The 12,851-nt window shown below is 35.2% G+C and overlaps 1 protein-coding gene across 1 annotated transcript; it reads right to left on the bottom strand.

Moving 5' to 3' along the window:
* Positions 1–6: 6 nt before the first annotated feature.
* On the bottom strand, positions 7–11,074 carry LOC131858055 (disease resistance protein Roq1-like). Its single transcript, XM_059210944.1, has 14 exons — positions 10,520–11,074; positions 9,323–10,397; positions 8,890–8,955; positions 8,557–8,799; positions 8,205–8,458; positions 7,332–7,579; positions 3,246–3,392; positions 2,297–2,384; positions 1,990–2,167; positions 1,676–1,770; positions 1,257–1,347; positions 1,026–1,166; positions 471–484; positions 7–262 (listed from the first exon to the last, which is right to left on the bottom strand). The coding sequence occupies exons 1-14, from the start codon at positions 10,726–10,728 to the stop codon at positions 7–9; spliced, it is 3,105 nt and encodes a 1,034-aa protein (XP_059066927.1). The 5' UTR covers positions 10,729–11,074.
* Between the last annotated feature and the right edge of the window lie 1,777 nt (positions 11,075–12,851).

Below are 12,851 nucleotides of genomic sequence, written 5' to 3'. Positions count from 1 at the left end.
GAAGCCTCATATACTCTGTAACAAAAACAGAGTATTGATTCTCAAGAAACCCTCGGCTGGTTCTGTTAAACTACGGCACTGTTTAACGCTTCCACTTTGTTCACACTCAAAACACGGCACTGTATTTCTCTGTTTTAATGTTAGAACTTTGTTCACACTCAAACTATGGCACTGTGTTTCTCCATTTTTTCTTCTCACAGACTGATTTGTCAATCTGTTTTTATGCACACCCAGAAAGAATCCCGTTTTCATCTTAAATAACCTGTTAACTTACAAGATTTGTAAACTGAAAAACAAATAACTGATTCTAACTGTGCAACGGAAACAGTAGAAACGGAAGACATTTTAATTTCCCAGTCATGAAAAACAAAAATAAAGCACAACCACTTCCTTATTTTTATTTTGCATAACTAAAAAATTCGAACCAAGGTAAACAGAATCTCTTAAATCATGTGTTTCAAGAACCATACCTGTTAAACGCAAACTGAACAAATAAACTAACCAGTCAACCGTTAATCTTTTGAATGAAACCATTGTTCGCACCATTCTCTGTAACTGATTCGAGCTCTGTAGCTCCAGCGGCACTGTGACTCACACGGCGTTAGGGTTTGACGGACTCCAAAACAAAACAAATGAAACGCCAAATGCAACTTCCAAGAAAAACATTAACTTGTTCGATACAATAAGTATCATGAGGAATATGCCCTTTAAACCGTAGCCATATTAACCAAAGATGTCATTAATATTAATGCAAAGTCAGAGCTATCGTGTCACCAACATGGCTCCAAAGAACATGTTTTAAACACTTAACACGTCAGCCAAGTCAGTATGTCCGTGTATGCCAACACATCATCTTTTTTCTTTCTTGTCATCGAGGACAAAAGTACCAAAGAGCAACAAACTCCCCCTTTGTCCTTGATGGCAAAAAAAGAAAAAACTTAAACAATTATTGCCATGAAAAATGCCATCATCTGAAAGGATCAAAAACAATGCAAGAAATTCCACTGTCAACAAATGCAATATACATCACCACTGAACTTTGTCGTATAAAACAACATTCTCTGAACTTGCAATTCTGTAAATAATGAACTCCCAATCTGAATCAAACAAGAATACTGAACTGAAATACCCAAAATGCTTGTGCCACTGTAATGAAATTCCAATGCCTGAAAAGTCAATTGTCACTGTAATATCACTGTAATGCCAATGAAATGCCAATAACATGCCAAGTCTGTAATGTCAATCAAAAAGAATACCAATATGTGAAATGCCAATATCTGTGAAATGCCAATATCCAATGTCACTGTCAGAAATGAAATACTAGAGTGAATACCAATATGCCAATATCTGTGAAATGCCAATATCCAATGTCACAATATCCAATCTATCACTGTATACTGTCAAAAATGAAAAATTTATCACTGTATACTGTCAAACATGAAATACTGTCACTGTATACCGATGTTACTCACTGTTGCAAAAGAAATGAATTAATACCAATCTGTACAATCTGTCACTGTAAAAACAAATACCAAATTCTCCCCCTTTTTTTCTTTTTTTTTCAATACAAGGACAAAAGGAAAGAAGAGAGCAACAGAGCAACACTCCCCCTCAAAGTATGCTTTAGGTGAAGACAAGAGCAGATTGAGAAAATACTCCCAATCTATCCCTTAACCGTTCAAAAACTTCTTTAGATAAGGCTTTTGTAAAAATGTCAGCAACTTGGGCTTGTGAAGGAACAAACAGCAATTGAAACTCATTAGCCAACACCTGATCTCGTAAAAAATGAAGTTTAATGGCAACATGTTTAGTACGAGAGTGCATAATAGGATTTTTTGAAAGATCAATTGCACTAGTATTGTCACAATAGATTGAAATGGGCTTAATAGTAGAAATACCCATATCAGTAATTTGATGAGACATCCATATCAGTTGTGAGCAACATGCAGTGGCTGCTATGTATTCTGACTCTGCGGTGGATAGAGTGACACAATCTTGTTTTTTACTGTGCCAAGCAACAAGACAATCACCAAGAAAGAAGGCAGCTCCACTGGTGCTTTTACGATCATCTAGACAACCAGCCCAATCAGAATCAGTGAAACCCACAAGAGTGAAGTCATTATTGCGAGGATACCAAAGACCATAATCTAGTGTGCCTTGAACATATCTAAAGATTCGTTTTACAGCATTCAAATGAGATTGTTTAGGTGCAGATTGAAAGCGAGAGACTAGACATACTGCAAACATTAAATCTGGTCGAGATGCAGTTAAATATAATAGACTTCCTATCATTGACCTGTACTCAGATTGATTTACTGCAGGTGAGTCATCTGATTTGATCAATTTACAGCCTGTTTCCATTGGAGTGCTGACTGGTTTACAATCTGTCATATTAAATTTTCTAATCATCTCTTTGGCATATTTAGTTTGTGACAAGAAGATACCTTGCTGAAGTTGTAACACTTGAAGACCAAGAAAGAAACTCAGTTCCCCAAACATAGACATTTCAAACTCAGATTCCATGATTTTAGAGAACTTTTTGGATAAAGAGTCATTATTACAGCCAAAAATGATATCGTCTACATATATTACAACTACTAGGACATCATTACCTTCAAGTTTAACATATAAGTTGCTATCTACAGCACCTCTAGTGAAACCATTTGCTTTAAGATGATTATCCAATCTAGAGTACCAAGCTCTTGGAGCCTGTTTAAGGCCATAGAGTGCTTTCTTTAATCTGTATACACAATCAGATTTGCCTGCAATTTCAAAACCTTCCGGCTGTTCCATATACACTTCTTCATCAAGATAACCATTCAGAAAGGCAGTTTTTACATCCATCTGATAAACTTTAAATTTTTTAAAGCAAGAGTATGCAAGAAAAATTCTGATTGATTCTAATCTAGCTACTGGTGCGAATGTTTCTCCAAAATCTATTCCTTCCTGCTGAGCATAACCTTTACACACAAAACGAGCTTTATTTCTAACAACCTTCCCAGATTCATCAAGCTTGTTTCTAAAAATCCATTTGCCTCCTATCACATTCTTATCATCTGGCCTAGGTACTAATTCCCAAGTTTGGTTTTTCTCTATTTGACTGATTTCATCTTTCATTGCATTTAACCAACATTCATTAGATAAAGCATCAGAAACATTTTTGGGTTCAAAATCAGTTATCAAACAAAAATGTTCAGCCAATTGAGCTTGTTCAGTTGTTTTTGCCCTTCTTCTAGTCAAAATACCTGCATCTATATTTCCAATAACTTGACTTTGAGGATGTCTCTTTGTTATAATTTTTGAGGGTGTATAATGAAGAGTACCTGTCTCTGCATTTGAATTCTCTGTATTTTCTTCATCATAACTTGATGAATCATTTTTCTTTTCTGTTTCTGCAGGTTTAGGAACTTGATCAACCTTTGTTAAAGTAATTTCCTCTTCTTCAATATCCTGCAAATCATTACTTAACAAAAATTGTTCATCAAACCTTACATTTATTGTTTCAACAATTTTATTCAGTCTATTATTGAAACATCTATAGGCTTTGCTGTGAGTAGAGTATCCAAGAAAGATACCCTCATCAGTTTTAGCCTCAAAATTTCCTAGATTTTCTTCATCTCTTTTTAGATAACATTTGGCACCAAAAATCTTGAAATATTTGATAGAAGCAGCTTTTCCATACCAAAGTTCATAAGGAGTAAAGGTAGATTTTACCCTGATTTGAACACGATTCAAAATGTAAACAGCTATGTGTACAGCTTCTTTCCAATATCTGTCTGGTAGATTTGCCTCATTAAGCATTGTGCGAGCCATTTCTTTGACTGTTCTATTTTTTCTCTCAACTACTCCATTCTGTTGAGGTGTACGAGTAGCAGCATATTGTCTCTTAATACCATGTCTTTCACAGTAATCAATGAATTCTTGTGAAGTGAATTCACCACCCTTGTCTAATCTCAAGCATTTCAACTTTAGATCAGATTCTCGTTCAACCATTTTTCTGAAAATCTTAAACCTATCAAATGCTTCAGATTTGTGTTTAAGGAAAGTGACCCATACCATTCTGGTATAGTCATCAACAAAAAGCATAAAATATTTTTCACCATTTATAGACTGTGTCCTTGTAGGACCACATAAGTCTGTGTGAACAAGCTGTAATGGTCTAGTAGAAGAATGTTCTTTAGGTTTGAAAGACACTTTTGTTTGCTTTCCTTTCAAACATGCTTTACAAACTGAATTGAATGGTTTATTCAAAATAGGCAAACCTCTAACATTCTGATTTTTACTGATTCTAACCAGATTGTCAAAATTTATATGTCCTAGGCGTTTATGCCATAACCAATTTTCTTCTATTTGACCCATAAGACAAATGCCTTCATTATTCTCATAGTCAGTGGAATCAAGAAGACTATAGACATTGCCAATTGTTCTCAAACCAGCAGCAACAGTTTTACCAGATTTATTTTTGATAGTACAGTCTTGAGAACTAAAAGATACACTGTAACCACTATCACAAATTTGACTGACACTCAATAAATTGTGCTTTAACCCTTCAACAAAGTACACATCATGAATAGGAGTATCATCATTTAGCAATAATGTACCTTTACCTCGAACATAAGCTCCTGAATTATCCCCAAAGCGTACAAAGCCACCATTAAAGTCTTCAAGATGCAGAAATTTATTTCTATCTCCTGTCATATGGTGTGAACAGCCACTGTCCAACACCCATAAAGATTTCTTATTTGAGAAAAATGCAGTTTGCACTATCATTGATTGCTCAATACCAGTTACAAACTTAGGTTTCCATATTTTATTAGGACTTGCCTTTGTTTTGCACTGTAAAGTAGTATGCCCAAAAGTGTTACACTTATTACACTTTACTGTTTTTGGAAAGTCATATCCTTGATTGTACCCAACCATAGGAGATCTTTGCTGCAGAAATCTGCAAGTATTAACCTTATGACCAAACCTATTGCAATAGAAACAGTATCCATGAAAGAAGCCAAACCTAAAAGGTTTTGTTCTGTTAGAAGTCTGAAATGATTTTCTAGTTGCAGGCTTAGTGTTCTGTCTTGATGATTCAGCTTTATCAAACCCTAAACCAGCCAAATCTTTATGCAATTTTTGCTTGCTCAAGATATCATTTAGATGTATTGTACTTTCATACTGTTCAATTTGTTTTTGAAGTTTTGTGGACTGTTGTTCTAATGTTTCAATTTTCTTTTCTCTTTCTTCAAGAAGGGACTTCAAGTTTGAAGTCACTAAATTTGCATCATTTAACTCAACTTGTAAAATCTGATTTGAATTTTCATGTGAAGCTACAAGTTTCTTTAACCTCTTTATTTCTTTTAAGGCACAAAGCAATTCTCCTTCAAGATCTATTTCTCCTTGATCTAGATCTTCAAATTCATTTTCTGTTTTGCTAGTTACATCTTCTAATTCTGCCATAAATAGAGTTTCATCACCTTCACAAGGTGAATCATCTGATTCATTTCCAGAGTCTTCTTTAGTAAAAAGACTCTTCTTTTTCTTGAAGGTATTAAATCTCCTTTTAGGATTCCACATTTTCTTTTTGTAGAATTTTTCTGGTTTTTCCTCTTCGCTGTTTTGATCACTTAAAGGACATTGAGCAGCAAAGTGTCCAGCTTTACCACAATTAAAGCACTTAAAAGGTAATTTGCCCTTATATTTCTTTTTTAGTTTTCTAACAAAAAGGGCTTCTATAGCATCTGAAAGTTCAGCGTCACTATCAGGTTCTTCTTTCTTTTCTACTTTAAAAGCTGTTTCTTTTGAAGAAGAAGGATTATTACCTATCCTCATCTCATAGGCAGTAAGAATGCTTTGAAGATTATCAAGTGTCATGGTAGAAAAACTTTTCTTTTCTTCTAAGGTTGAAACCTTAGTTTCAAACTTGGGTAACAAGGTTCTAATCACTTTATTGACAACCTCCTTTTCTTCAACATCTTCACCAAGACCCTTTCTGGAATTAACTATTTCATCAACTCTAAGAAAATAACTTGCTACTGTTTCATCTTCTTTCATTCTTAAGGATTCAAACTGATTTTTGAGTGTAAGGATTTTAGACTCCTTAACCTTAGCATCCCCTTGATAAATGGTTTCAAGTTTTTTCCAAATATCATAAGCAGAAGAACAATGCATGACTTTAACAAAAACATCTTTAGTGAGACCACATAAGAGAGCATGCTTGGCTCTGGCATTTAACTCATACTTGGTTTTATCATCAGGATCAGTAGGAATAATAGAAGGAACTGTATATTTTGTGATCACAATATTCCACACATTAAGATCAACTGAAATGAGATAAGTTTCCATCCTAATTTTCCAGAACACATAATCAGTTCCATCAAAAAGAGGAGCTCTTGAAAGTGAAGCACCTTCCTGAGTTTGAGCCATAAAACAAACTTCCAAGTGACCAGGAACAATCCCTAGGACAGACCTATATGAGGGACCCTATGCTCTGATACCACTTGTTGGAAGTGGAAAACACTCTGAGAGGGGGGGGTGAATCAGAGTGTGACAAAATTTTAACGAGTTATACTTTTATGGATCTTGACAATTTTAATTCACAGTGTGAACAGATGGCTGAGACTTAACACTTTGAAGGAGTACATTAATGCAGCATAAAGTATACCATTGAACCAACTAAAACATCTGATTCAGACCTTGTTAAAATGGTATTAAAAATATTACACAAACTTGAAACATTAAAAATACTTTCAATATTGCATTACATATATCCAACTAAACAGAGTATGAGATAAAGAGGACTAGAATATGATGTATCAGAGCATACACTAGTAAACAGAATGAAACACGACAATGCAACATAACACAATATTTTGCATGAGTGGAAAACCCTCTTGGGGTAGAAAAACCACTCGGAAGATCCCTTATATTAATTCAAAAAGAGCACCAACTCAGTTCACATGTTTTAGAAACCACAAGGCCTCAAGGAGCACCAACCCCTCTTCTTATCAATGTATATTTCAACTCGAGCTACAACCACTGGTGATTTTATGCATGCACTTTATTCTTGCAGTCACAAAACCATCGGGGATTGGAGCGAAAATATTTTTATCAGTCTGTACATATGAAAATTTTGCAATAATATTCTTCAACACTATCCAATCTCTGAAAATATAGTTTCAAATCAATAAAATCTCATATACTCTGAACAGTATGATTTCAAATCAACAAACCCTGAACAATACGATTTCAAATCAAATAAAACCTCAAATACTCTGTACTGTATGACTTCAAATCAATAAACACTGAATAATATGGTTTCAATTCAATGAAGCCTCATATACTCTGTAACAAAAACAGAGTATTGATTCTCAAGAAACCCTCGGCTGGTTCTGTTAAACTACGGCACTGTTTAACGCTTCCACTTTGTTCACACTCAAAACACGGCACTGTATTTCTCTGTTTTAATGTTAGAACTTTGTTCACACTCAAACTATGGCACTGTGTTTCTCCATTTTTTCTTCTCACAGACTGATTTGTCAATCTGTTTTTATGCACACCCAGAAAGAATCCCGTTTTCATCTTAAATAACCTGTTAACTTACAAGATTTGTAAACTGAAAAACAAATAACTGATTCTAACTGTGCAACGGAAACAGTAGAAACGGAAGACATTTTAATTTCCCAGTCATGAAAAACAAAAATAAAGCACAACCACTTCCTTATTTTTATTTTGCATAACTAAAAAATTCGAACCAAGGTAAACAGAATCTCTTAAATCATGTGTTTCAAGAACCATACCTGTTAAACGCAAACTGAACAAATAAACTAACCAGTCAACCGTTAATCTTTTGAATGAAACCATTGTTCGCACCATTCTCTGTAACTGATTCGAGCTCTGTAGCTCCAGCGGCACTGTGACTCACACGGCGTTAGGGTTTGACGGACTCCAAAACAAAACAAATGAAACGCCAAATGCAACTTCCAAGAAAAACATTAACTTGTTCGATACAATAAGTATCATGAGGAATATGCCCTTTAAACCGTAGCCATATTAACCAAAGATGTCATTAATATTAATGCAAAGTCAGAGCTATCGTGTCACCAACATGGCTCCAAAGAACATGTTTTAAACACTTAACACGTCAGCCAAGTCAGTATGTCCGTGTATGCCAACACATCATCTTTTTTCTTTCTTGTCATCGAGGACAAAAGTACCAAAGAGCAACAAAATCAACATACCGCAGGTTTCTCAAATCGCCGAAACTGTTGGGTAGTGATGATAGCGTTCCACAATAAAGTAATTCGAGGTGCTCCAACAATTGCAGACAGCAAAATTCTTCTGGCAGACAATCTATATTGCAAGATTTGATTACTATCTTTTTCAACTGATTAAGACACCCTATTGAGTTTGGGAATCTGTGGAGTCCATAGCATTCAGAAATAATCAACTCTCTTAATTGCACGGGAGCCTGCAGCACACTTCCAGGGAAACATACATCAAACATACTGCAATTATAAAACAAATTGAAATACAGATTTAGTAGAGGAGAAAAGGAAGACTACTGACATTGCTCTGAGCCTCCCACAACTTTTCTAACTGAAATGATCTAAATAGTTCTAAAACCCTCAAATTTTTCAATGAAAGTTGTGTCGGAAGATTTCTCTGTCCAATATCGGACCAGCGAAGCCAGACCAGCTCTCTTGATGCCTCACCCATTACTTGAGTAAAATAATCTCCTCTAATCACCAAAAGCCTTAGTCCAACTAAAGAGTGGGTGAGGGACCAAATTCTCCCACTTAAGTGTTCTTCCTGCCATCAGCAACCACAAAACTCAGCAAAGCCAGTAATTAATCAACATCTTTCCTACATCATTCGAACAGAAAACATAGACAATCGTACTTTATACAACAACCGCTCTTCAATTTCAATTGGGGCAGCCTTAATTCCTCGAATGCTTTTTATTTTCTGAAAAAGAAAAAACAATCAGAATCTTTATAAAAATGGAAAAAAATTATTAATTGTTCAAATACATAAAGCATAAATAGTAAGTTCTATCAAGGTAAACAGTATATTCAAAAGGTCTAGAGTCTTGTACAAAAAGAAAGATTAAGCATTAAGTAAATGGAAATGTCAAAGAATAATTATGAAGAATGACGATTACAAATCCTTTCAAACTACCAATCTAAAATCATAGTAGTTTGAGTTTAATATATTAGCAAGACTTTCATCTTAAATAGTTGTTTAATATGTTACAGGTCAATAAATTTCTTAAACAGAAAATGTTTTCCTTTCCATTGTTTGTTTAGACAATAAAATAAAGTAGTAACCTCACCTCTATTTGTTTGTCAGAATTGACAATATGCTGGGATAACCAAAATCGAGAGGGTGAATGTTGATTTGCAATTTCCCTTCCTAGATCTCTTAAGTGATCATGCATTCTGATGCAATTATTATCATCAACCTCAACCAAAAACTTATTTAGAAGCCTTTCCCAACTGTACAAACCACTCCACCCTGATCCATCCCAAACTTCAATTGCCAAACTATTCTTTTCACCGATAAAGAAACATGCAGTATCAAGAAATGCCTCTTTCTCTTCATTGTCAAGATCATCATAACTTACTTTGAGTTTTTCTTTGATATCATTAGACAATATTCTTGAGATTTTATGAAACAAAGACTCCCAATACGATTTGCTGGACTTCCCATATAGCTGTCCTCCAAATACCTTGAGGGAGAGGGGCAATCCATGACAAGCCTCTATGAACTTTTTAACAAGCTCCTCAAATCCAATGAGAGGAGAGGGCTGTAAAAAAGCATTCCAACAAAAAAGTTGCTCGGCATTAAATGAATCAAGTGCCTTCATTTTATATATAGAGCATATGCCCCAAGATGTAAGAACTTCACGTTCCCGTGTTGTAACAATGATGAGACTGCCCTTTCCAAAGCTGTCTTTTGTAGGTAAAAGTGCATCCAATTGGTTCAGATGATCCACATCATCCATAACTATGAGAACCCTAAAAGATCTCAAATGCCTTGCAAGAATTGCTTTACCGTGCTCTATATTGTCAATTGATTCATTCACGCCAAGGCCTTTGAGGAGTTGAATCTGTTTGTTCTGCAACACATCTTTGGCTTCTCTAATATCAAAAATAAAACAAGACCTTTCCATGGAAGAAGATCTTTTATTGTATAATTCTTTGGCAAGTGTGGTCTTGCCACAACCACCCATACCCCATATACCCACAATTTGTACACCTTGATCACTTTGGACAAGTTTGAGTGTATTCTCAAAATCTTTCATTGCTTCGTTGAGACCTACTGGATGTTTTGCAACTATTAGGGGCACATTCCGTATTTCTTTCAATACAATATTCACAATATTCTTGAACAGCCTCATCTCATCACTAAACAAGAAAAACATTCAAAAATCAAACATAAACGGGTGTTTATGCCAAAGTTAAATCACATGGATATGAAAAAGAGTGCATATTTGTAAAGATAGGGAGGCTGAATGTGTAGTACGTACCCATTATTTTTTATGATTTCGCCACTGTACAATGAGACCTCGGAGAGTACCTTTTTCCATTCCTGAAGCTTTTCTGGTTTATATCTACAATTTTTTTCATGCTTATTAAAGGCAGCAGCGTACTTTCCTTTCCCATGAGCTACATATCTGAGATCAGAAGGCTCTACATAGTAGAAAACAGGGATAATTTTGGCGCCACTTTTAAGCATTAATGATAGCTCTTCCAAACACCAAGCTGATTCTGCATATCTATCTGGAAAAATTTGCTATATGAAGGGTAGCACCACGAATTGCTGTTTCTATTGTTGTAGGCAAGAAATCGCCATACTCCAACTCCTCTGAATCCAGAAAAGCTGTGATCTTCATGTTATCAAGGATATCATAGATTCTGCTGGTTAATATTCTTTTTACATCTGGTCCACGATGATTAATGAACACATCAAAAGAGGGCTTTTGGATGAGCGTTGAGGATGTACCTGAAGTAGATGAATACGGTGCGATATCATGGAAAGCACCCATAAGACCCTCATTTTCTGGGATACAGCCAGTGGTACCCGAAGTAGATGCCATGGAATTGAATTCCATTGAACGCCATGAAAGAAAGGGAGAAACCCAATCAAAGCAACATGAAAACAAGCTTCGAGACGATGATGAAGAAGAAGATGAAGATGGCGCCACTCCCTGACAAGTGTTTGCATTCTCCCTCTCTGTTGGACCAGAGGTGGTAGAAGTTGATGCCATTGTATTAGAATAAATTGAACACAGAGAAGCAATGAGAGAAAAACAATGAAGACAGGCTAGAAAGGTATTTTCGATCGAGGAAGAAAACTGAGTGTCCGTAAGGGAAGAGAAATCAGGGAATTAAAATAAGAAGAGACCGGATTAGTAAAGTGAGTACTTGGTTGAAGAAACTTGGAATCCTGTGATATGTGGACCCATTTCATACAGGAAAGTATGTAAAAGAAACGTGGAATCGCACATGAAAGCAAGTCGAACGAATGTGGAAAAGAGAAAAGAGAGTTGGCAACGATAAAAGGAGAGATTTGCATCTGAAACAAGGAACAAGGTATTACCTTTTCGTACAAGAACGAATATGGAAGAGAGAAGAGAGTGTGATTCTTTTCTTTTTCTTTTTTTTTTTAAGGAAAAAAGGCGAAATGATGTACAGCAAAGAGATTTATTTAGCCGTTTCATACAGGAAAGAATGAGGGAAAGAGAAGAGAGTCGGTGTTTCTTTGTAGTGAAGAGTGGCCAAATAATGTGACTAAATGGGGGCCATAGAGAGACCTATTTAGGCCTAGCTTTCAAATCATTTTTTCTTTATTCTTTACCTAGTGTCATCTAGTTATCTTCTTTTAGTTTCCAAGTAGTTATATTATTTTATCAATTATGAGGTGAAATATAATAACAAATACATATATATAAGTTGTCATTAAAATTTATCGCCTTTACTTAAGAATAATCTCTAGTAATTAATATCAATTTATACTTTTTCTTTTGTTCTCAAAGTTAAATATTTTCTTGAGAACTTGTTGCAATAAACAAGTTGAAATAACCCAGCTAGGGTATTGGGTTGAAAATACTATCAAATTGAAGCATTCCATTCAAGACAGATCAAACAGTTCTGGAACGGATTTCTTATTGGATATAAACCAAATATGCCTAAACTGTCTAAAACAGAAGTAAGGTATTGGAAACAATATCATTTATTTCTTATTGGATGATTGAGGTGATAGTTCTGATACTTAATATAAGTACAGATCCAATAGCCAACAAGATGAGAGGGGGGGTCAGGGGGGTGGGGGTGAATCGTACAAACTTAATCATCCATAAAAACATCAGATTCAACCTCGGTAACATATACTACAGTAATATAACCAAAATTGTCAAACATGCAAACTCAAAAGCATATAAACATCATAAACTTCATAACACCAGATTTAGCGTGGAAACCCAAATAGGGAAAAACCACTGTGGGATTTCGGACCCACTAAGAAATACACTCTTCTAGAGTATGTTCGGTTAAAAGCAAATCCTGTTAAAGATTACAAACACATTGCTAGATGTGACCCGGTTAAGGGATTTCCCTCAGATCTGTTAGGATCTTCACCTTGTTAGAAGTGACCTTGTTAAAGGATTTCAAACACTCAATCAGAATGTCACCTTGCTAGAGGGTTTTACAAATAAGACTGTTAAGTCCACTCGGTTAAGAGATTTTCTGTCACTTTCACAAAATAATAGTAATAAAATCTATCTGCAACTTCACATCTAAAATGCTAAAGCAGATTCCTATTTGTTCAATACAACCTAGACATAAAACTAATCTTGTCTA

This window comes from Cryptomeria japonica, chromosome 1, assembly GCF_030272615.1.
Source record: "Cryptomeria japonica chromosome 1, Sugi_1.0, whole genome shotgun sequence".
Classification (NCBI taxonomy): Eukaryota; Viridiplantae; Streptophyta; class Pinopsida; order Cupressales; family Cupressaceae; genus Cryptomeria; species Cryptomeria japonica.
The sequence above is the reverse complement of the archived record's forward strand: the minus strand, read 5'-3'. Positions and strand labels throughout refer to the sequence as shown.